This window comes from Trachypithecus francoisi, unplaced genomic scaffold (assembly GCF_009764315.1).
Source record: "Trachypithecus francoisi isolate TF-2019V2 unplaced genomic scaffold, Tfra_2.0 Lachesis_group16, whole genome shotgun sequence".
Taxonomy (NCBI): Eukaryota; Metazoa; Chordata; class Mammalia; order Primates; family Cercopithecidae; genus Trachypithecus; species Trachypithecus francoisi.
Window position 1 is genome coordinate 88,144,951 of NW_022681461.1, and position 25,609 is coordinate 88,170,559.

The following is a 25,609-nucleotide window of genomic DNA, read 5'->3' on the forward strand; positions in this document are numbered from 1 at the left end:
ATCATGATCATGGTGATTCTCTTCAATGAAACTACATTCTTGTATTTTCAGATGGGGAAAGCAAGACTGGGAAAGGGAAGTCACTAGGCCAAGGAGTCAGGGACTCCCCTTATAACAGGAGCCCTTAGTAATTACAGCAAAAGATCAGGTATTGGGAGTGCTGAGTTCTAATTTCCTCTCTGCTCTTAATTCAACTGATGAATTTTTCCTTCCATCACTCAGCTGTACTATCCATGAAAGTATAATCTCAGTATTTTCTTATTCTGGGCCCAACTATACAAAACACACACACACACACACACACACACACACACACACGCACACACCTGGATCTTGTTTTAAACTAAGTTAGAGATCAATAGAGGTTCTTTGAAAAGAGCAACAAAGTTGACAAACCTTAAGCTAGGCAGACTGAGAAAAGAAAGAAGACTCAAATTAGTAAAGTCAGGAACAAAAGAGAGCATTGCTACCAACCTTACAAAAACAAAAAGGATTATATGGGAATACTGTGAACAACTCTGTGCCAACAAATTTGATAACTTCAATGAAAATAGACAAATTCCTAGAAAGGCACATTTACTAAAATATATGCAAGAAGAAAATCTGAAAAGACCTAATTACATAGTAGAGATTGAATTAGTTAAATAAATAAATAAATAAATAAATAATAAATACCCATGAAGAAAAACTCAGGACCAAATGACTTTACTGGTGAAGTCCACCAAATATTTAAAGAAAAATTAATACAGATTCTTCACAGATTCTTCCAAAATGTAGAAGAAGAGGGGGCACATCCCAACTCATTTTATAAGACTAATATTATTCTGATACCGAAACCAAACAAAGACATCATAAGAAAAATACAGACCAATATCCCTTATGAAGGCAGATGTAAAAATTCTCAACAAAATATTAGCGAACTGAATTCAGCAGCATATAAAAAGGATTAATCCACGATAAAGTAGGATTTATCTTAGGAATGCATGGTTAGTTTCACATCTGAAATTCAATTTATGTAATACACTACATTAATAAGATAAAGGTGAAAAACCACATCATTTCAGTAGACTGAGAAAAAGCATTTGACAATATTCAACACCTCTTTGTGATGAAACCACTCACAAAGACTGGAAAGGGCCAGGCGTTGTGGCTCTTGCCTGTAAACCCAGAACTTTGGGAGGACGAGGTGGAAGGATCGATTGAGGCCAGGAGTTTGAGACCAGCCTACAAAAAATTATAGTGAACCCCATCTCTACAAAAAATTACCTGGGTGTGGTGGCACATACCTGTAGTCCCACCTACTGTGTAGGCTGACGTGGAAGGATCACTTGAGCCCAGGAGGTCAAGACTGCAGTAAGCTATGAGCATGCCACCACACTTCAGCCTGGGTGACAGAGTGAGACACCGTCTCTAAATAATAATTTTAAAAATAAATAAATAAATAAATTTTTTTTTTTAAAGTCTAGAAGGAGGCCAGGCACAGTGGCTCACACCTGTAATCCCAGCACTTTGGGAGGCCGAGGTGGGTGGATCACTTGAGGTCAGGAGTTTGAGACCAGTCTGACCAATATGGTGAAACCCTGTCTCTACTAAAAATACAAATACTAGCCGGCCATGGTGGTGCAGGCCTGTAGTCCCAGCTACTCGGGAGGTCGAGACAGGAGAATTGCTTGAACCTAGGAGGCGGAGGTTGTACCACTGCACTCCAGCCTGGGCGACAGAGCAACTCTGTCTCAGAAAAAAAAAAAAAAAATAACGAGTAGAAGGAAACTTCCCCAGCTTGATAAAGGGAATCAATGAAAACTGCAAAGCTAACATACTTAATGGTAAAAGACTGAATATTTTACCCCTAAAATCAGGGATAAGACAAGGATTTTCACTCCAGCTGTTTTTATTCAACATTGTTCTGGAGGCTTTAGCCAGACCAATTAGGCAAGACCATGAAATTAGGCATCCAGATTGGGAAGGAAAAAAGTAAAACTATCTTTATTTGCAGTTGACATGATATTTGTTTACAGAAAATCCTAAGGAAGAACTATTAGAGCTAAGAAATTAGTTCAGCAAGATTGCAGGATTCAAGATCAAAATAGAAATATCAGTTGTATTTCTATACACCTGTAATAAACAACAAAAAAAAAATTATGAAAACACTCCATAACAATATTAGAAAAAGAATGAAATATTTAGGAATAAATTTGACATAATAATGCAAAATGTATGCTCTGAAAACACCAAACATTGTTTAAAAAAAAAAAAAAAGGCGGCCGGGCGCGGTGGCTCAAGCCTGTAATCCCAGCACTTTGGGAGGCCGAGACGGGCGGATCACGAGGTCAGGAGATCGAGACCATCCTGGCTAACACGGTGAAACCCCGTCTCTACTAAAAAATACAAAAAAATTAGCCGGGCGAGGTGGCGGGCGCCTGTAGTCCCAGTTACTCGGGAGGCTGAGGCAGGAGAATGGCGTGAACCCGGGAGGCGGAGCTTGCAGTGAGCTGAGATCCGGCCACTGCACTCCAGCCTGGGCGGCAGAGCCAGACTCTGTCTCAAAAAAAAAAAAGGCTTAAATAGCTAGAAAGATACCTCATGTTCATGGATCAAAATACTTAATATTTCTAGGCTGCGCGGGGGCTCACGCCTGGCTCTAAGTTTCTGGAATCTATTCTGGGCAAGCGTATGTCCTAGTTAACCTTCACCATAATAATGCTGCAAACAAACCACTTCTAGATTCACTGTCATATAATAAAAAGCATTTGTTTTTTACGCATCTGGGTTCAGCTGATCTAGGCTAGGTTCACTGGGTCTTGGCTCCAAGCTATTGGTAAGATCTAGGTTGACCCCATGTGTTTCTCATCTTCCATGGAGCAGCAGCTACCTGAGGCATGTTCTTCCCATGATGAAAAGCAGGAGTACTAGGCAAGCCTTACATACGAGCACACTTTAACTCTGTGTTTACACCATATCTGCTAACATCAGTTGGCCAGAGGAAGTCACATGGCCCACAGCCAGAGTCAAGAAGCAGAGGAGAAAGAAGCTGTTCCCATGGGGATGTGGAGAAGGGAGTAGATATTTACTGAACAGTAATCTAATCTACACGTTTATCTTCCTCTTTACTTCCCATTTGAGTTTCATATCCTTTTTCATGTTCAGTCCCTGAGTTTCCCTTCCTTTCCTTTGCCTTAAACTAGATCTTAATATGTTTTGGTATTTGTGGAGTAAGAGTTTTTCAGAGAAATTTGTCCATCACATAACTAGAAGTGTCAAGAAGCAGAGTCAAGAAGCAGAGGAGACAGAAGCTGCTCCCACGGGGGTGCGGAGAAGGGAGTAGATATTTACTGAACAGTAATCTAATCTACACGTTTATCTTCCTCTTTACTTCCCATTTGAGTTTCATATCCTTTTGGTATTTGTGGAATAAGAGTTTTTCAGAGAAATTTCTCCATCACATAACTAGAAGTGTGTGTTGTATGTAGAGATTACATAACAAAGCCAGGTTTTCAACTTTTGACTTCCTTTTTTTTTTTTGAGATGGAGTCTTGCTCTGTCACCCAGGCTAGAGTGCGGTGCCACGATCTTGGCTCACTGCAACCTCTGCCTCCCGAGTTCAAGTGATTCTCCTGCCTTAGCCTCCTGAGTAGCTGAGATTACAGGTGTACACCACCAAGCCCAGCTAATTTTTTTGTATTTTTAGTAGAGAAGGGGTTTCACCATGTTGGTCTGCCTGGTCTCGAACTCCGGACCTCAAATGATCCACCCGCGTTAGCCTCCCAAAGTGCTAGGATTACGAGCATGAGCCACCATGCCCAGCTGTGACTTTGTCTTTTTTGACCACACTGTAGCTGCCTTTTAAGTAAATGCCCTCCTGATAGAGTGTTTTTCAAACTGTTAGCCGTGGCCACAGTAAAAACAAATACATTTTTCTGTCATACTCACTACACGTATATGTAATTCACAAAATATTAATGCTGACTAAGCAAGGTGCACTCTGATATTTTCTTTCTTTTTTTTGAACAAAACCTGACTTTCTTTTTTTCTTTTTTTTTTTTGAGACAGTCTTGCTCTGTCGCCCAGGCTAGAGTGCAGGGGTGCAATCTCCGCTCACTGCAACCTCTGCCTCCCCGGTTCAAGTGACATCCAGCAACTGTCTGGCCTCAGCCTCCCAAGAAGCTGGGATTACAAGCATGAGCCACCACGCCCAGTTAACTTTGGTATTTTTAGTAGAGACAGAGTTTCACTATGTTGGCCAGGCTGGTCTCGAGCTCCTGGCCTCCAGCAGTCCACCTGCCTCAACCTCCCAAGGTGCTGGGATTACAGGCGTGTGCCACTGTGCCCGGCCAAAGTCTGACATTCTTAACAGATTTTATTATATTGACTGGCATGCTTTAAATTCATAAAAGCTTTGGAGAAATCGTCAATTCCCAACCCCATAAAAAGTATTCTGAATGCGGAAAAAAAAAATGGAAGTAATGATCTACACAGATACAAAGCGTGCCTTAGTTCCTCCCATATCCCCAACTGCTATTTGGTGATAAAGAATTCTCAGAAAGTAGATTGTTTTTGATACTTTTCAAGTAGAATCTCACCAGTGTAAAGAACCAACAACATTGATCTGGTGCCTCCGCTCACTCTTTGCAAACTATTTTTGGAATCCTAAGGTGTAATTATACATTTCACAGACATTTGTGAGATAAGATAAACATTATGTTTATATCCAACATGAGCCAGGCTTAAAGGTTTTCTAAAAACCATGTGTGGCACTAGAAACTTCATACTGTATCAAGTCAGTATAAGTATCAAGCTACTGGACTCTAAATGAAATATTATAGATAAACATTTACTGAAAATCAATATAAAAATCTGGCCCAGACCGAGTGCAGTGGCTCACGCATGTAATCCCAGAACTTTGGGAAGCTGAGGCGGGTGGATCACCTGAGGTCGGGAGTTTCAGACCAGCCTGACCAACATGGCAAAACCCCGTCTCTACTAAAAATACAAAATTAGCCGTGTGTGGTGGCAGGCACCTGTAATCCCAGCTACTTGGTAGGCTGAGGCAGGAGAATCGCTTGAACCTGGGAGGTGGAGGTTGCAGTGAGCCGAGATCATGCCATTGCTCTCCAGTCTAGGTGACAGAGTGAGACTCCATCTCAGACAACAACAACAAAATCTGGCCTAGAAAGACCAGGATGGAAATATGCAATCTTCTTAAGATGGTCAAAAGTGTGTGTGTGTGTGTGTGTTTTTAATAAAATTTTTAAAAGCTCTATATAGTTTAAGACAAGTATGTGTAAGATATGTGTGTGTTTTATATGTGCTGACTTGATCATGACAACTCGCTAATTCTATTTTTTTTTTTTTTTTTGAGACAGAGTCTAGCTCTGTTGCCCAGGCTGGAGTGCAGTGGTGCGATCTCAGCTCACTGCAAGCTCCGCCTCCCGAGTTCACGCCATTCTCCTGCCTCAGCCTCCCGAGTAGCTGGAACTACAGGCGCCCGCAACCACGCCTGGCTAATTTTTTTGTATTTTCGGTAGAGACAGGGTTTCACTGTGTTAGCCAGGATGGTCTCAAACTCCTGACCTCATGATCTGCCCGCCTCGGCCTCCCAAAGTGCTGGGATTACAGACATGAGCCACCACGCCTGGCCGACAACTCGCTGATTCTTATGAAGAATTAGGGATACACATCTTCAGCAATGCACATGAGAAATAAACTCTGGAAAAGACAATTTCTTGGGGTTAGAGAGGACCGTATTTTGCGAAGTACTTTAGAGAAACAGACAGTAAGTCTAGGATTATAGCTGGGAAGGACTGGAAGACTTCAGGAGATGCTTCAGCTTCTAGATTTTGAATGTTGAATAAATCATTGAAGTGTGATACCTACGTTATCCTTTTCTTTGCAAAAAATTGAGTAGTAGCCCATTTCTTTATCCTGAATAGCAGACATTCATTTTTTCAATTAGCTGTTTCTCATCCAAGGCATTAGGAAGATCTCTCTCTCTTGTTTCCAAGTACTAGCACTGGAATTCCTTGTAACTATGGTTTATCTAGATTATGTAGCTTGTTTCTCAAGGCTTCTATCTTTTCAGAATCTGCAGCACCTGTTATGTAAACAATAGCGTTGACTCCTCTGCAATACAGTTCCTACATGCTGCAGAATTGGGGTTGTCCTCCCATGTCCCAGATCTTTTTTTTTTTTTTTTTTTTGAGATGGAGTCTCGCTCTGTCACCCAGGCTGCAGTGCAATGGTGCAATCTTGGCTCACTGCAACCTCTGCCTTCCAGGTTCGAGCACTTCTCTGCCTCAGCCTCCCGAGTAGCTGGGACTACAGGCACGTGCCACCACACCCAGTAATTTTTTATATTTTTAGTAGAGATGGGGTTTCACCATCTTGGCCAGACTGGTCTTGAACTCCTGACCTCGTGATCCACCCATCTCGGCCTCCCAAAGTGCTGGGATTACAGGCGTGAGCCACCGCGCCCAGCCATGTCCCGGATCTTTACTGTGATGTTACCTTTAGTTACTTTCCTCATGTCGAAGCTCACTGTGGGTATCATGTTTTCACTAAATTGACCTGATGCAGTGATATTCACAAAAGTGATCTTGGCCCAAGTCCTGCAGCCCCGCAAGCATCAGTTCTATCTCCTGCTTCCAAAAGAGCAACCTGAACTAGCACAGCAGGCAGGAGATGCGCACCAGCATGACAACCATTGGGAGAGAGGATGGATGGGAGAGCTGGCAAGCAGAGGCGAGGATGACTTCCACACAAGCCAGCCTCAGCCTGTACCACCGAACAGCTCCTCGGGACCCCAATGCAACACAGGTGGACACAGGCAGGTGGCAGCAGCCCTGATACTTTCTATTTCATTTTTTAAATGCTGGTCATGACACTAAACTGGTTTTACAATCTACCAATGAGTTGGAACCTTTGGTTTTGAATACCCTGACCTAGTGAACACCTTTCATCATTTTCCCTTCCCTGTTATTAATCTTATCTCTTTGCAAGGGAGAATAAACTCCTTGAACTGTTTTTACATCCAGCTCATTATGAACTTCTCTGTGGTCTCTGATCTCAGGTCAGCCTTTGGTACTATCTAGTTCCTTTCTATAAACCAAACATGTATTGAGCCGGGCTCTGGCACATACAACCCAGTGTTGGGCACCAGCAAACATGCAGGTAGGTTAGTACCCGGTTCTTAAAGAAATTACATCAAGAGGCTTCAGCCTAGACAAGTACTTGGCCAAAGGGTGACCCAGCTGTGAAGTGCACTAAGCCCCTCGGAGGCCATGAGATGGTCAGTGAAGGCTGCACAGAGGACAGATCTGAGCAGGGAAAGAGAGCAAACAGGGAAAGATGTCAGGAGGTGTTTGCAACTTATCTCAGCAGAAGTCGGGAGCCACTGATGGTTTTTGAGCCTGATAGTGATGAAACCAGATGAAGGTTTTGGGAAAGTTAGTGCAGCAAGTCCATTCGGCATTCATCCAACACACCCGTACTAAGCACCTTCTACATTTTGGGCACTGTTTAGGCATTCTAGGTGCATCAGTTAACAAAACAGACAATACCTCTGCCTCATGGCATTTATATTCCAGCTGCAGGGTTGGGGGTTGAGGAAGTCAAGCTTATATTACTAACAAGCCACATAGTGTGTGGAAGATAAGAATGTGAAAGACAGGTAAAGGAGATTGGGAGTGCCATGCATGGGGTGCATCATGTAGGGTGCCTGGAGTCTGGGAGACCAGTCGGGATGACAGGGTGTGGGGATGAGACCTGAGCTGCAGCAGTGGTGGTGGGAAGGACAGAGGGGCAGAAAGGCAGAGTTCAGCCTCATGCTCCTCTGTTCTCATCTCCTTTCAGAAACACAATGCACAACATCCGTGGCAACAAGCAGGCCCAGGCAACAGGCCATGAACCTCCGGGGGAATATTCTCCACAGAGTGGGGAGCCTCAGAGGGAGGAACAGCCGTCGGCCTCTGACCCCAGCACCCCAGGTGAGCCTCTGTCCAGGGCTGAGCTGCCTTCAGGGACCAGCTCCTCACGGCTGGCACAAGTGCCTTCTTCCTTCCAGTGAACCAGCATTGGTGTGTTTGTGTGTCTTAGTTGGCTTGGGCTACTTACTAAAACACCATAGACTGTGTGGCTTAAATAACAGACATGTATTTCTCACAGTTGTGTGGAGGCTGGGAGGTCCAAGATCAAGGTGCCGGCAGATTCAGTGTCTGGTGAGGGCCCCCTTCCTGGCTTGCACATGGGCGCCTTCTCACTGTGTGTTCACGTGGCTGAAAGAGCTCTGGTCTCTGCTTCTTCTCCTAAGGGTACTGATCTTATCAGGGGCTCCACCCTCATGACATTAAATCTGATCACCTCCCAAGGGCACCACCTCTTAATACCACCACTCTACTAAAAATACAAAAGTTAGCTGGGCATGGTGGCCAGTGCGTATAATTCCAGCTACTCAGGAGGCTGAGGCAGGAGAACCACTTGACCACTTGAACCTGGGAGGCAGAGGTTGCAATGAGTTGAGATTGCACCACGGCACTCCAGCCTGGGTGACAGAGTGAGACTCTGTCTCAAACAAAACCAAAAACAAATGTACACGTGTGATAAAATGACGTAGACCTACGCACACATGTTGTACCAACACCTATTTCCTAGAATTGATAGTGTACTATAGCTGTGTAAGATGTCACCATCGGGGGAAGCTTGGTGAAGAGTACTTGAGACATGTCTGCACTGTCTTTGCAACTTCCCGTGAGTCTATAATTTTTTCAGAGTAAAAAGTTAAAATAAGGCTGGGCATGGTGGCTCATGCTTATAATCCCAGCACTTTGGGAGGCCAAGGCTGGAGGATTGCTTGAGCTCAGGAGTTCAAGGCGAGCCTGGGCAACACAGGGAGACCTTGTCTTTACAAAAAAATTTAAAAATTAGCTGATCATGATGCGAGCCTGTAGTCCCAGCTACTTGGGGTGCTCAGGTGGGAGGATCACTTGAGTCAGGGAGGTCGAGGCTGCAGTGAGCCATGATCATGCCTGGGTGACAGAGTGAGATGCTGCCTCAAAAAAAAAAAAAAGAAGAAAAGGAAAAGCACCCTTTGGAGCAGTCAGTGCCTGTCAAAGCCCCAGAGAGCATAACAAGCAGTCCAAGAGAAGGCCAGTGCTATATCGGATCAATCATCATCATTATAATGCTAGCAGTTACTTTGTGCCAGTGCTGCAGTAAGCATTTTTTTTTGTAATAACTTTATTAAGATATATTCATATACTATACAATTCACCCATTTAAAATGTGTAATTCAGTGGCTTTCTGTATATCCACAGAATTATGCAGCCATCACTATAATCAATTTTAGAACATTTTTATTACCCCAAAAAGAAACCTGCACCCTTAGTCATCAACCTTAATCCCCACTGCCCCATAGCGCTAGGTGGCCACAACCTTTCTTTCTCTATGGATGTGCCTGTTCTGGACATCTGCTGTGAGTAGAATATACCATGGAATATACCATGCTGTGACTGGCTTCTTTGACTTAGCAGAATCTTTTCAAGTTTTATCCGTGTGTACCAAGCACTTTACCTACATTGACCTATTTAATTCTTACAGCAACTGGAACTGTGTATATTGTTATTATCCTCATTCAATATATAAGGAAACTGAGGCATGGAAGGGTGGAGTGACTTGCTCACGGCCACAGAGTGAGTGACAGAACAAAATCTAATATATAAAGCAGATAAAAGCAGAGTTGAGGCCTGAGTGGGAGTCTGGACTCCTCCTCTGCTCCTCTTACTCCACCTTCCCCTCCTGGTCAGTCCTTGAGGCACTCCCATGAAATCCAGGGCACTGATTGAACGCCACTGTCTTAGGCCTCATTTTCTCTAATTATAAACTGGGCACTGTGAGGCCTGCCCTGCCTTTCCTCAGAGTTGGTGCACAGTCGTGTATCAAAGGGCAGCAGTGCTACAGGGAGCTTCCCTGCTCCCCTAGACCCCATCACAGGAAGGAGAAAGAGGTACTACATATTTCTGAGCTCTGCGGGCTGCCTTGTACCCATGGTAGCCTGATTTCTCTTCGATCTGGAACAAGACTGTTCTGGTTCTGCACTCAGCAAGGCACTGTTGTTTTGTTTGTTTTGAGTCAGAGTCTCGCTTTGTTGCCCAGGCTGGAGTACTGGCATGATCTCGGCTCACTACAACCTCTGCCTCCCGGGTTCAAGCGATTTCTGCCTAATTTTTGTATTTTTAGTAGAAATGGGGTTTCACGATGTTGGCCAGGGTGATCTCGAACTCCTGACTTCACGTGATCTACCCGCCTCGGCCTCCCAAAGTGCTAGGATTACAGGCGTGAGCCACCGCGCCTGGCCAATCTAGGTACTGTTTTTGCAGTCAGTGTCTGTTTCCTATCACCTACTGGAGTAACTCGTTATCTGTTCAAGACTGTTTGGCCAGCCCTTGGCCTGGTCTCATGCTACGTCATTTGGCCTATCCCCAAAGCCCTGTGTGTCCCCTATCCTGGGATCCCATACCACATTCTTATTTTCAATACCTTTAACACTTTAGTCCCAAGAAATAGTTAATAGTTGACTAAAATGCATACTCATACAAATGAGTCATTTGGGTTAGGAGATTTAGATAAGATCAATTTATGATCCTACAAAATATCTGACGGTAGGCAGTAAATGTGGCTTTAAGCTCAGCAACCAAGGCAAAGAGGGAAATGCAAGCAGCTAGATTATTTCCAGTGTCCATAAGACTAAAAACATATTTTCTTATAAGAAGCAAAGCTTTTCTTGGAAGTTCCTAGGGCTGAAGGGAATTTCTTCTGCTGGGGACTCATAACAGGCATGCTGTATATATCCTATGTGAACAAGCTTCTCAAGGGCCCTTGGCCACATAATCAGGCCATTAAATGTCCCTTGATGCAGGCTGATGGCAGAGACCAGAAGCACAGCTGGGTCAGGGCAGGATAAGGCAACCCAAGGGAATGATTCTCTGATGTTGGGTTTAAGAATAAAATTTTAATGACTTGAAAACAGTGGGTGGCAAACATTTTTTGTAAAGAGCCAGACAGTAACGATTTGAGGCTTTGTGGGCCATAGGGTTTCTGAGGTTTAAGCACTCAGTTCTGCCTTTGAGGAGTAAACGCAGCAATAGACAGCACATAAACAAATGGGCATGGCCGTGTTCTAATAAAGCTTTATTTATAAAAGCAGGCTGTGGGCTTGATTTGGCCTGTGAACCATAGGTTGTAACCCAGGAGATAAAAGGACTATGCATCCTTGAGACAATCAACTGTGGGGGGAATATGTCTCTTAACTTAGCTTGGAATAAGAAGAATCAAGTTAAATGTTTGAGCTGCTCTCTGGAGCAAGAATGCAGAGTACAGACATTCATTCTGTGTTCCTATCATCAGATAGATCTGTGTGCTTTGAAAATCTCCTAACACATAGAGGTGGGATCCTGAAATAAGGAACAGAACATCCTGCCAGGGCTTGTGCCCGAGGAGAAAGCCACTTGGCAAATACCAGCAGGGTGGCATGAGAGACCCATCCAGGCTGGGTGGGATCTGAAGGAAGGAGACAGGCACAGTTTAGCAGATGGGCCAGCACAGTGCAATAACGTTTATGTAGGCCAGTGGTTCTCACAGTCTAACCCCTGGACAAGCTGTGTCAGCATCACCTAGGAACTTTTTAGAAGTGCAAATTCTCAAGCCCTGCCCCAGACCTATTAAATTCAGAGCTCCGAAATTAGGGCCCAACCATCCGCATTTGAACAAGCCCTCCAGGTGCTTCTAAAGCAAGCTCAGGTTTAAGAACTGCTGATGTCATCCATCATAACTTCTGCGTTTCTCCTCTTGAGCAGGGAGAGAGCCAGAGGATTCTCCAAAACCTACACCCAAGTCTTCTCTGACCATCAATTTTGTTCAGAAAGCCAAGCGCCAGAACAACACCTTCCCATTCTTTTCTGAAGGAGTCACATGGAACCGAACTGCCCAGGAGAAAGTGGCAGCCTTGGAGCAACAGGTTCTGATGCTCACAAAGGAGCTGAAGTCTCAGAAGGTGAGGTCTGGTCCCAGAGAGGCCCCAGGTTCCAGTAGATCGCTCCAGTTCCTAGAGCCTTTCGGACAAACTAGATGGGAAGCAGTAGCCCTGCTGGGCACCAGCAGGTCTGGTCTTTAAAGGCCAGCAGGCACCAGCTCTGGTCTTTAAAGGCCAAACTGCGGAAGGTTGAAATATGCTGTTGATTACTCAAGAACCTAATGTCACTCAAAGCAAGTCACAAAAAGGCACCAAGGGCAGGTATCTCTGGAGATCTACTCTAATAACTGTCTCTTGGACCCCTCCTGGAGGGCATGCATGGTCTCACCCGCTACCCAGAAAATGACAATATTTAGAGGCAGGTGATCTGGATCTAGGGTCATGGGAGGAGCTGTCGATAGAATTGGGGGGAGGCTTTGACCTGGCAGCTGATATCTGGGCACAGATATCTGAATGACCGTCACGAGACTGTCACAGGAGAAAGCAAACAAGCAGCATGTGTGTGGCCCAGGGCTAAGCCAGGACCGACACAGAACAGTGACAGGAATATTTGGGCTTAATATGGTAAGAAGTTAATTATGAGAGTTACAAAAAGGAAGAACTATATAGTCATTGTAGAAAACAGATCTCACACACACAGACATTAAAACTACTCCAAAATCCTACATCCCAGAGAGTAAATGGTATTAAAAGCCAGGGGCTACCTTATGAAGTAGTGAGGGTCCCAGGGTGGGGATGCGAGGGGGTTTCAGCTCTGGGCGGGAGCCCCTCTTTAGAGTGATAAAAGTGACTAAGTTAGGCAGTTACATAAATCCCAAGGGTGGGGCCTGGTGGGGCCTGGTAGGGCCTGTGGTGGCAGTGGCGGGCTCCACTGAGGGCCTAGACTCCTTTTCCTCTAGAGGAAGGCCTAAGCTTTTGTGTTTGAACTTTGGCTGCCTAGAGGCCTTTTCTGTTTTGTTTCCCAGTCCTGACTCCAGAAGACTTAGGCTGGGGAGGTGGGGCTTATGCCCTATTCCCTTCTGAATATTTCTTATAACTTGTACATTTCTTTTCTTTTCTGCCCTGTTTTGGGGGGAAGAAATCTAGAAAAAATGCTCTCCCTATACCTAGTTTGGCCCCTTGTCTGCCTTTTCTGCCCCTAAGCAGTGGCTACTGTCAGCAGATCTCCGGGGAACTGGCAGAGGCTTCATTCCTGGCATGTCAGGAGTGACTTTTTAAAATTTTTTTTGAGATGGGGTCTCACTCTGTCATCCAGGCTGGAGTGCAATGGTGCAGTCTTGGCTCACTGCAACCTCCACCTCCTGGGTTCAAGCAATTCTCCTGCCTCAGCCTCCCAAGTAGCTGGGATTACAGGCGCCTGCCACCATGCCCAGCTAATTTTTTGTGTGTGTGTATTTTTATTAGAGACTAGGTTTCACCATGTTGCAAGGCTGGCTTCGAACTCCTGACCTCAAATGATCTGCCCGCCTCAGCCTCCCAAAGTGCTGGGATTACAGACATGAGCCACCGTGCCCGGCCAGGAGTTACGTTTAATGAAGCAACTGGTGATTAGAGATTAGAGTTCTTAAAGGGGGGGCCTCATTTATTCATATGTTCTTAACTCATGTGTTTATTCACCAAATCTTTATTAAGGGCCTGTTACATGCATGTAGTGTTCCAGGTGCTGGGAAAGAACAATGAGCAAAAGGCACAGACTCTGCCCTTATAGGGCTTGCATTTCATGGCAGAGACAGACATTAAACAAAGCAACACCCAAATGTGTAGTGATAACACGTGAAGTCCCCTCTGCTTCTGCTTAGCAGCCCAGCTGCCTTTTCCTCCTGTCATCATGGTGCTCCTGTTGTGAGGCTGCTGGACGCTCCTGAGAGCTGAGAGGGCGTGAAACAGAGCCATAGCAGCTACTCGATCCCTGGACTGGTAGAGCTTAAATCCCAAACCCAAACCTGGAAAGAAGAAGAAATCCTGAATATATGGGCAACCTCCCTTGACACAGTCTTTCTTTCTAATACATTACAAATTGTCAGATGAAGTAGAAAGGCCCCGGGAGACCTAGATTTCATGAAAGTTTGCCCCCGATTGCTCTGCATCTCTGGGGGACTCGTCATTCTTCAAAAAATAAAGGCAAGATTCTTGGCAATTAATAAGGGTTGCCCAGGCTATTGACAACTCCCATATATTCAGAGGGAGATTGTCAGGAGGAAGTTGTTGATGCATTGAAGAATCTGGATTTTTTTTTTACCAGGTAACCTTCCACCAGACCTCAACTTTGTGTCCTGGGACAGACGGTCAAAAGGAGAATGAGTTGTGATTTATTTAGTTTATCTATTTATTGTGCAATATGAGTGGATTTGTGTGTTCTTCAACCCATTCCACCAATGCACTTCAGTCTTCAGGATGATTCAAAGCACTGGCCTTTAAATAAGACAGCACAGGCTCAAATTCTGGCCTCTCTAAATTTCTTAACCTCTCTAAGCCTCAGTTTCCTCTTCTGTAAATGGAGTTACAGCCATGTTTACTGGAGAGACCCGTGCCCAGATTCATAAAGCCCAGTACCTGGCACCCAGCAGCTGCCCAGTAGATGCAGGCTCTGGTTGTTCTAGCAATTACTGCAGCCCTCCTTACCCTCCATGTCGATCTCTTCCTGCCCTACCAGCAGTGAGGTGCCCTGCTGAGGGGCTCTGAAACAAGGCGGGAAGTGAGAGCCCATCAGTGCCTCCAGGAAATGTGCTGTGGGGTCATCGCAGTGATCAGGGAACTTCGGTCTTTATTCCACATTAGGAAGGGAGGAACGGCAGTCCTGTCCTCTAGGGTTTCACCTATAGCCCAGATACTGAAACCAAAGAGGTGAGACAGAAAAAGCCAGCACAACTTCTGGGTGCCCAGTGGTGCCCCCAGGCACTCAGAATGCTGTTGGGAGAGCCGCTGTGCCTCTGAGACCCTCATTAGAGTCCCATCCATCAGCTGGGAAGATAGGCACCTGGACTCTCAGGAGCTAGCCCTGCGAGGTACCTTCCTGCCTTTCTTTAGTGGGAAGGCACCTCCTGTCTACCTCAAGCTTCAGGATGACATGGGAATTCGGCGTCTTATCCTGGCTCACCTGGCCATTGCCAATGGCTTTAGTGACTCCTTAGGACTTTCTATCTCAAACACTGTGAGATGCTCTTGAGAGCACACTGGGGACAAATCCCTGCCCTTGGGCACCTCACCGTCTAGTAGGGCACCTCACTTCTCTGGTAAGAGAAGACGTGAACACGGGAACTGCTGGTGTGAAGCACGGCCCCAGGACTGTGCTGAGCCTTCCCATGTGTTTTCTCTGTCCTTACAATAGTCGTCATCCCCTTTCTCTGAAAAGGAAACTGAGGTTCTCCGAGCATCTGCATGCTCAGGGTCTCCCAGAGGCTAAGCCAGCATTTGAGGAGCTCAGAGGAGTTGGGTGACTTGTCCATGCTCAGGCAGCTGGAAAAGCCAGGATTGGGGCCCTAACTTCCTTCTCCAGGTCTAGAGGCTGGGCTGCCTCCTCTCCTCCATAATCTCATGGTGAGTCCCAGTATGAGACACAAGCACCGAAACTGATCTTGAGAAAAAAATGAATGTACTCCCTGTGTACCCCCTGGTGTCATATCAAACCATGAGGCGACTCCAATACCCATTAAGCCATTATCTGTCCCCGCACCTGCAGCACTGGCCCCACAAGAGGTTTGGGCTCTGGGAGATAGCACCAGATGGCTGATTGGCCGAGGACTGACCCTTCGAGTTGACAGAACTACACCCAGCCTGAAGACCGTCTGCTCTGGCAGATGGAAGGCTGTTGTCTGTGGTGATGTTGACCATCTGTTGGCAGCTGGGAATGATGAACCCCTCTGGAACCCTGCCTGCAGCCCTCTGGGGCCACCTTACTTCAATCAGGATTACTGGGTAAAGGATCGTAATTTTTTAGCAAACTTGGTGGGGCACCGTGCAGCCTCTTACTTTCCTAGAACTCCAGCCAAAAACTTCAGAGGACATGAAAGAGGGCTGGGAGGTACTTTGGGCATGTCAGCTTGGGGAGGGACACTTGGCACTTTCTCTCTCATGCTAGAGGCAGTTCTGAGTGGAGGAGGAACCTTTAGCCCCATTCACTAGAAAGCAGAGGTTCAGTGAAGAGGCCCCCTGAGCCACCCTCCTTAGAGTCACCTCATTAGATACACCCCCACGGATCCAGAATGGGAACCAAGGCCTTTGCAACTCCAAAGGCCATGCCCCTTCATCTGACCCCTGTGGGGCCCACCACTGATGAAAGTAGCAATGCTCTAAAAAGATAAAGGATTATTTTTTAAAGATGATTTGTTGACTTTTAAAAATTTAAATAAAATAACAACTTAAGACCAGGTATAAAAATCTGAGATGAACCAAACAACTCGATTGAGAGATATTAAAAGTACTACTTGGGCCATGCATGGCGGCGCACACCTATAATGCCAGCACTTTGGGAGGCTGAGGTGGGAGGATCTCTTGAGCCTAAGAGTTCAAGACCACCCCTAACAATGTAGGGAGACCCTGTTTCTACAGAAAATAAACTAATTAGCTGGGCATTGTGCATGCCTGTAGTCCAAGCTTCCAGGGAGACTGAGGCAAGAGAATCACTTGAGCCCAGGAGGTTGAGGCTGCAGTGAGCCGTGATTGCGCCACTATACTCCAGCCTGGGCAACAGAGTGAGACCCTGTTTCAAAAAAAAAAAAAAGCTTCATTTCATCAACCCCTCTATTTTTAAGAATTGGTCCTAAGACATTGCTTATAATCCAGACTTTAGGTTTCCTGAATTCATGACATTCTCACTCCTCATCTTACAGGTCCTACTGGGGCTCCCTCCCTCTGCCCTGGTTCCTTTCTTTCAAGCCTATTTTATTCTGGTACAAGAATTCTGGGGGTGGGAGGAGAGCCTCCTGGGCTGTTGTCTTGGTCTTAGATTCTGGGAGCCAAATGCGTGAAGGAGACAGCTAGATGTAATGAAATGAGCTTTAGAGTCAACTCCCCAAAACTGAGGGAAAGATACCCACCTGGTTCTGCTCCTAGGGCAAGTCTGAACAATGATGTCTGTTGGTTATTTTACTGGGCAGTCATTCAAGGTAATCTCCAAATCTCAGCTGAAGCAGAAAATGGCCTAGGCTCCCAGTTATCCTGGAGCCACAGGAATGTTAATCTCTCTCCACTGAGCCCTGAGAAGCTGACTTCTTCATTCTGAACATTCCAAACATTCCCTTTTGGTTTGAAATCATTGTGCTGTCCTCGCCCCACCTTCCTGCCACACCCCAGGGCTCCCACAGCTTCATGGTAGTTCTTTCCTTCCTCCAGGTCTTTACTGGGGCTGTGGCTTGGCCACATTCGGAGGGCTGTCCCCACCCTCATCTCCCACCTGCTGCTTGACCATCTCTGGCCCTTCTCATTCTTCACGGTTTCATTTAAATGCTCTGGACTGGTATTCCCCGCAACCTCCACCCCAGACAGAAGTCATTTCCTTTCCCACGAACACCCTTGTTCCCCTGACTTGCAGTAGATCATTCCACTGCGGTGGGTCATATTCATTCCCACCAGCCTTTGCAGTCCTTGGAGGTGGGAACTCTCACCAGTCCCTCTCTGGGCCATAGCACCTGGCTCAGGGCCTGGCCTGGCACCCAGTGGTGCTTGGTAAAGGTTGGACAGATAGATGGGCGTGTGAAAGGAAAAGAGAGAACCTGAGAAAGGATGGTCACTAGTCCTAAGGTTTCAGAAGATGCAGGCTAAGGTGGTCTTGTCATTAGCTTCTCCAAAAAAGTCATGGTTTCTGGCAGTTCTCCTCTAATATAGAATTGTTCTTAGCAAATAAGCCCATGCAGCCAATCCATTTGTTTTAATACTTTGGTGTGGTATAGTTGACATGTCTCTAGGAAACCATGTTTTTCCAAATGAGAAGCACAGAGCAGGGCAGTGTTGCCTGAAAGTCATACCTACCTGGTATGAGGTCCACGTGGGCCTGGCTGCTGATGTCTTGATCCTTGGCCCAGAATGAATTCACATCCCTGCTTTAGGACAGATAGGCCTGAGTCCAGGCGTGGCCCTCCCTGGGGACATTACAGGCTTAAAGGCACAGGGAGCTGAGCAGACCTTGAGTTCCTGTGTGAATCAGTTGCCCCTGCTGAGGAATAAATCAAGCTCTGTTGTGTCTGAACTTTCTAGAGTTCCTTCCACCAGCTTTGCAGGCATCAGCTGGTGGGCTGGAGGGAACTAGGCACAAATGGGTTGAATGAGGCCCTCTGTGCATGGCTTTACATGGGGATTGCCAGTGTATTTCCTCTTTAATGCTGCCTCAACTTGATTGGTAGTGACTAGATGCTATATTGAGAAGGATTCTGAGGCCTCAACTAGGCTGTGCAGGAAGAAGTATGGGAGATGAACTAATAATGTCTGCCACAGGGATGATGAGGGAAAAGTAATGCCACATAGCTGCCACCCCTGGTTTTCTTAGTGACTGAGCACAGGCTTTGGAATCTGGCCAATTGAGACTGAATTCCACTCTACTCTCTGCTGGGCCTTAATTTGTTCATCCCTGAAATAGATGTGTATATGTCAGGGTATGGGTTCAGCTGCTATAACAAAAACATCTCCACTGGGCATGGTGACTCACACCTGTAATCCCAGCACTTTGGGAGACCAAGGTGGGCAGATCATTTGAGTCCAGGAGTTTGAGACCAGCCTGGCAACATGGCAAAACCCCATCTCTACAAAAAAAATACAAATATTAGCCTGGTGTGTTGGCACGTTCCTGTGGTCCCAGCTACTTGAGAGGCTAAGGTGGGAGGATCAGCTGAGCCCAGGAGATTGAGGCTACAGTGAGCCATGTCCGTGCCACTGCACTCCAGACTGGGTAACAGAGTGAGATGCTGTCTTAAAAAAAAAAAACGGTTCAAAGCACTGTGGCCCAAAACGAGTGAGAAGTTTCTCACATTAAAGAACCCAGAGGGCCGGGCGCGGTGGCTCAAGCCTGTAATCCCAGCACTTTGGGAGGCCGAGACGGGTGGATCACGAGGTCAGGAGATCGAGACCATCCTGGCTAACATGGTGAAACCCCGTCTCTACTAAAAAAAAAAAAATACAAAAAAAAAAAAAAAAAAACTAGCCGGGCGACGTGGCGGGCGCCTGTAGTCCCAGCTACTCGGGAGGCTGAGGCAGGAGAATGGCGTGAACCCGGGAGGCGGAGCTTGCAGTGAGCTGAGATCCGGCCACTGTACTCCAGCCTGGGCGGCAGAGCGAGACTCCGTCTCAAAAAAAAAAAAAAAAAGAACCCAGAGGTAAGTGAGCAACTCTGAGCTGGCGAGCAGCCCTTTCTCAACACGTATGTTCTGCTGTGGCTCTGAGGCGGCCATGCTAGTTCCTGCCACTTCCCAGCCAAAGCAAAGAGAACTGGACCAGGGGAGCATGTGTCTACTGGTTTTAAAGGTAGGACCCAGAAGCTGCCCATTTCACTTTTCATTTCCCATTTAGGCAGAACAGTCACTGGGCTACACCTCACCATGGCTTGGCTGGGAGATGCAGTTTGAAGCTGGGGAACCATGTGCCCAGCTAACACTCACTTGAACAGAGAAGGAGAAAGTGTCAGGATGAGGTGCTGCAGGGATGCTGCTGGACACCTCTCAGGGTGGTTAGGAGAACTACTGATAACATATGCCCCCCTCTGGCGCCCAGCAGGCCCTCCCTGAGCTCACAAGATGCTTCCCTCTTCCTGCCCAGGAGCTGGTGAAGATCCTGCACAAGGCACTGGAGGCCGCCCAGCAGGAGAAGAGGGCGTCCAGCGCATACCTGGCGGCGGCTGAGGACAAGGACCGGCTGGAGCTGGTGCGGCACAAAGTGCGGCAGATCGCGGAGCTGGGCCGGCGGGTGGAGGCCCTGGAGCAGGAGCGGGAGAGCCTGGCGCACACAGCGAGCCTGCGGGAGCAGGAGGTGCAGGAGCTACAGCAGCACGTGCAGCTGCTTATGGACAAGAACCACGCCAAGCAGCAGGTCATCTGCAAGCTCTCTGAGAAGGTCACCCAGGACTTCACGCACCCCCCTGACCAGTCTCCTTTGCTCTCCGGCGCTGCTGACAGGGACTTCCTGAGCCAGCAGGAGAAGATCGAGCACCTGAAGGTAGGGGCCTTCCCTCCAGGGCCTGCCCGTCCTGCGGGTCCTCTGCCCCGGCCCTCAGGGAAGGGGTGCTCTCCACCCCTAAGGCTTTGCTAGGTGGAGTGGGGGATATCCCTTCATCCTAAAATATTCACATTAGAAACACATGTTGATGGGAATATTACTCTACACTTCTTCACTTTCTTCACCACAAGGCCCAGTGCAGTTTGCCTGGGCCTTCATTGACCCATTAACCAGTAGCCCTGGTATCCTGGGCTACTGCAACGTAAAGGTGCCTCTAGATTATCACATGAGAGATGAAAGCCCAAGACTAGCTGAGTGTGGGGCCTGGCCTGGTCAGCCTCCCTTAGTGCCATCCCAGTGCACCTGAGAGCCCTAAGGGACCAGCACAACCCTCCCCTCACAGTCCTGTGCCCGCACAACAACTAGTGCCAGATGACCTGCAGCTGGCAATAGTCACCGCTCCCATCTGTAGAATTTATAGGGTGTTTCCTGTGTGCCAGGCACTGCCCTCGGTGCTTCGCCGCATTTAGTCCTCGTGCCAGCCCTGTGAGGTGAGGCAGCCACTGGTGTGCTCCCCCTTTACAGATGTGAATGCTGAGGCTGAGAAAGGTTAAGGAGCTTGCCCAGGGTCATGTGCTGAAGAAGTTAGGGAGCTGGAGTTGGGTTGGAGCTCATGTCTGCGGTCTGGTCTGTCTGCTCTGCTGCCATTTCTAGCTACTGCCACCATCCCTGCTCCCCCTTTCTTCCCCTTCCTTCCCCTTCTCTGTCCCTATCTTTCCCTAGGCTTCCCCATCCCACAGGGACCAGTGGTGTCACAGGGGGTAGGAACTTTATGTGAGGTGTGTTGCCTGCCGTGACCCGCAGCCTCCTCTCTAAAGGGTTGTGACAGGAACTGTCCCACTGGAAGGCCTGTGACTGTGGAGTGCACCCATAGCCCCCACTGTCCCTAAAGGGCGCCATACAACCAGGGTTCGTCCTGCTCCAAACCCTGCCACTCACAACCACATATGTACAGTCAGATGCAATATAATAATGGGCTGCATGTATGGTGGTCCCATAAGATTACAATGGAGCAGAAAAATCCCTTTCACATAGTGACATCGTAGCCGTTGTAACATCATAGCACAACACGCTACCTTTTCTATGTTTACATGTGTTTAGGTACACAAATGCCATTATGTGACAGCCACCTACGGTATTCAATACAATAACAGGTGCACAGGTATGCAGCCTCGGAGCAATAGGCTACACCATCTAGCTGAGTGCATAGTAGGCTAAATCAACTAGGTTTGTCTACGTCCACTCTATAATATTAGCACAACAATGTTAGCGAGACCCTGTCTCTAAAAAGAAATAAAATAAATTCGTTAGGCATGGTGGCACCCGCCATAGTCCTAGCTACTCAGGAGGCTGAGGTGGGAGAGCACGTGAGCCGCCCAGGAGTTCGAGGCTGAAGTGAATTGGGATCATGCCACTGCACTCCAGCCTGGGTAACAGAGTAAGACACTGTCTCTATTAAAAAAAAAAAAAAAAATAGAAAAGAGAAAGAGTTGCATGTAGTTGGTGTTCCTTATCTTTCAGCTTTTAGAAGACCCATCAAATATCCATTGTCTTGAGTTTGAGGATAGAGGGTGTTCAGATTTCCTGCCTGCCCTGTGATTGAGGAACCCAACTTTAAGAAATGCCCCCTTGTTATTCAGACTTTGGTTTTGAGAACAGGATCATTGACCTCTTGAATATCAGATCAGGAAAGACTTAGAAATCTAGTCTGCCCCACTCCTTTTCTGGCAGGGACAGCTAAGCTGGGGTGAGGGGGAAGGACTGGCCCAGGGTCAGGCAGCAAGAGGCAGGGCTGCAGCCAGAACCTGGCCTCCCACGCCCGGGCCGCCGCCTTCCACAAAGCACAGGGCCTAGTCCACGGGCATGGCCCAAAGAGAATTCCCGGGCTCCCACTTCCTGTAAAGGCAGGCAGGCTGGCTCTCTTCTTCCCCAGTCCCCCTTCTCCAGGGTTTTCCTTCTTTCATTCCACTGGTGACTGTCCTATGGCTTTTCTCTTTTCTGAGATTTCTCTTTTTCCTCCCTACGGTTCTGAGCCAAGATGAGCACTCAAGGTAGGGTACCGAGCTGGAGGGAGAGGTACTGCCCAATGCCGCCCACTGCCACTGCTATTCCAGGCTGTGCTCACTCTGCCTCCCTGTCTGGCATGTCTGTGCCTTCGCTGGGGCTGGAAGCGGGGTATCTCATGTGACAAAAGCCTTCTTTCCAAAGCCTTAGAAATACCAGCGTGTGGCCGAGCATGGTGGCTTGCCCCTGTAATTCAGTGCTTTGAGAGGCCACGGTCGGAGGATTGCATGAGGCCAGGAGTTTGAGACCAGCCTGGGCAACATAATGAGACCTCATCTCTACAAAAAATTAAAAATTAATTAGCTGGGTGTAGTGGCGCACACCTGTAGTCCCAACTACTCAGGGGCCTGAGACGGGAGGATCACTTGAGCCCAGGAGGTCGAGGCTGCAGTGAGCTATGATCATGCCATTGCACTCCAGCCTGGGTGACAAAGTGAGACCCTATCTCTAAAACTAAAAAAGAAAGAAAGATAAATATCCATGAGCACGTCTAGGCCTAGGAGGAGGAAGGGGTGGTATCAAGGAGGGAGACCCAGCAGTGTGGAGCAGTGGCCAGTGCCAGAGATGGGTCTGCTTTCTCTACGCAGTGCCTGCTGGGCACCTGCCATGGGCTGAACACACCTGGGTTTGGATCCTGGCTCTCTTTCATGACAAGGGGGACTTACTTTCTCTGTGTGTGTTTCCTCATCTGTTAAGTGGGGATTAGGGCACTTTAATATTTATCCCACAGCCTTGTGGATGTGAGGGAGATGGGCCAGGTCGTGTTAGGTCCTTTCCCCCATTGCGGGGGGCTTGTTGTATGTTCCCGGGCGTTGGATTCGGAGCTCTGTCAGCCGGCTGAGGGGGTGGGTGCGGGGTAGGGAATAGTAGCCCTCGAGCTGTCATGCAAACTCAGTGAGGGAGACAGTGCTCACGTTGCACTTGCCACATGCCAGACACTGTTCTGAGCCTTTTGCACATATTAACTCACAGAATCCTCTCCCAGCCGCATGAGGCAGTACTGTTATTATCCTCATTTTCCAGATGAGAGGATGCGGCACAGAAAGGTTAAGTAACTTGTCCAGGGGCTCAGCGGTCAAGACAGAATTGCCACCCAGACAATGGGGCCGCAGCATTCATGCCGCTAACCACCAGGCGGTGCCGGTACATGGCCAACGCCAGCATCTTCAATGTGGTGTTGTACTGTCTGATGGGTGGGAGAGGTCACACGAGCCTGCATGCGTGTAGCCAGAAGACACCAAAGGACAACCCTTGGAGGGCAGGGACTAGAGTGTGGGCATCCAGGTGGATTCCAGCTGGTGGGGAGCTCAGATGGTGCCCAGCAGGAAGTTTGGTGGTTGGTGCTTTAGAATGAAACAGTCCTGGCCAGGCACGGTGGCTCACGCCTGTAATCCTAACACTTTGGGAGACTGAGGTGGAAGGATTGCTTGAGACCAGGAGTTGGAAAATAGCCTGGGAAACATAGTGAGACCTCATCTCTACAAAATCAAAAAATTAGCTGGGCGTGGTGGTACGTGCCTGTAGTCCCAGCTACTTGACAGGCTGAGGTGGGAGGATTGCTTGAGCCCAGGAGGTCGAGGCTGCCGTGAGCTATGATCACGCCACTGCACTCCAGCTTGGGTGACAAAGCAAGACAAACAAAGAGAATTAGACAGACCTGGGTTTGGTCACATCTGCCTTATACTGGCTGTGCCTTAGGCAAGTTACCTACCCTTTCAGAGCCTCTGAAGCCCCATCTGTTATAGGAATAATAAAAGAACATCCCTTCTAGGATTGCTGGGAGGATGAAGTGAGAGAATATATGCCTCATGGTGTTGGTGAAGGGAGTGATGCAGGAAGCCTGCACAGCCTCTGTATTCATAAGTTTCTATATCTCCACACACTAAAGTGTTACACTCCAGAGAGAGTGGTCCTGGAAAGGCCTGATGCTCATAGGAGACTGGTCCCTGCACCACAAACAAGATTTTCACTTCTTGCCACATAAGATAGGATATGGGGACCGTGGAGAAGAAGCAGGCAGAAACTTGCCAGCAGAGTGGCCGGCACACACAGCAGCATTTTGGAAAGACAGTGAAGCTGTTTTTTTTTATCTAGGTCAGGGACAGGATTGGATAGGTGGAGGAGGGTGGTGCCAGGGGTTGAAACTGCCAGGGTCCAGCCAGGAGAAGGAAGAGAGCAAACTGAGTGGAGGCACAGCCTTTCAGCCTTGGCACAGTGAGAGAGATGAAAGCAGGGGTGGCCGGGGTTGGGGCACCACAGAGAGCCCCAGGGGAGCGGTGAGTCGGGATGACATGATGAAATCAACGGGGAGCATTCGTTCCCTGCCCTGGGAGCAGAGGCCCTTCTAGTGTGTCAGGGTCTGGGCGGAGGGCATCAGCCCCGGGCATGCATCGGAGCTTCCAGGCTGGGAAGACCTTGGCGATCATCTTGGCTGGAGTGAAGGCTCACACAGGGAGGGCTGGGACCACCTGTGGGCTGTGCACATGTGACCCTGATGAGGAAGTGCCCCAAACTCTGTGTGATGTTCTTTATTTCCAAATCAATCAGGCCATGTTGGAGTCATCCCTGCCGCAGCATCGCTTGCATTCGCCTCCAGCCCATACGACAATGGGAGAGAAAGGGCCTGAGTTTCAGCCAGTAAATACCCTGGAATTGTGAGGTATAGCTCTAAGCGTGTGTTAGGTGACTGAACAGCTGCCGTACTGTCCATCCGAGCGGAACTGAGAGCCACTACTATAGCTGATCCTTCTCTGAGGCTCAGGTCCTAGCTTGAACCTTCCCAGTGCTTGTCCAGCTTCTCCTTGTATGTCCCAGCAGCAGGGAGCTCCTTCCCTCCACTGGATGGGCAACTTACAAAAGGCAAACTCAGAGGTGTTCATCACAGCATTATTCATAATCAAAAACCAACTGCAAACACCCCGGGCTCAAATTTAAAAATGACAGGAAAAGGATTATGAGTAAGTTCTGGTAAATTCACCCAATAGAATCATCACCGGAGGTTGAAAATGATCATTGGGAAGCTTATGTAGCAACATTGAAAGGTTTTTCAAAGTGACACTGAGTTAATTTTACAATATGATTATAAATATATGATAAAATATGTTGATTTTAAAAACAAACACTAGTGGAGCACTTGCTTTGTTTTGGTCCCTGTAGTTAGTGTTATCACACATTATCTCACTTAGTCTCCCAACTGCCCAGTAGGTTAGTTGGTATTTGCCCCTTTTACAGATGAGGAAACAGAGGGTCAGAGTGGTTCAGTGGCCTGCCTGAAGCCTTCCAGCCAGGACATCACCCAGGGCTTACATTCAGACCTATTGGTCC

The 25,609-nt window shown here is 47.7% G+C and overlaps 1 protein-coding gene and 1 pseudogene across 5 annotated transcripts in view; one reads left to right on the top strand and one right to left on the bottom strand.

The window, feature by feature from the left end:
* TBC1D2 (TBC1 domain family member 2) overlaps window positions 1–25,609 on the top strand; it is a 56,000-nt gene that overhangs the window by 15,965 nt on the left and 14,426 nt on the right. For all 5 annotated transcript variants that reach the window (XR_004443653.1, XM_033238006.1, XM_033238003.1 and 2 more), the window contains 3 exons: window positions 7,849–7,982; window positions 11,847–12,043; window positions 19,766–20,161. Coding sequence is in view for 4 of the 5 variants with exons in the window: in XM_033238003.1 (XP_033093894.1) it covers window positions 7,849–7,982; window positions 11,847–12,043; window positions 19,766–20,161 (727 nt within the window). In the remaining variant the exon portion in view is untranslated. The remainder of the gene's footprint in view (window positions 1–7,848; window positions 7,983–11,846; window positions 12,044–19,765; window positions 20,162–25,609) is intronic.
* LOC117099440 lies at window positions 5,824–6,692 on the bottom strand (annotated as a pseudogene).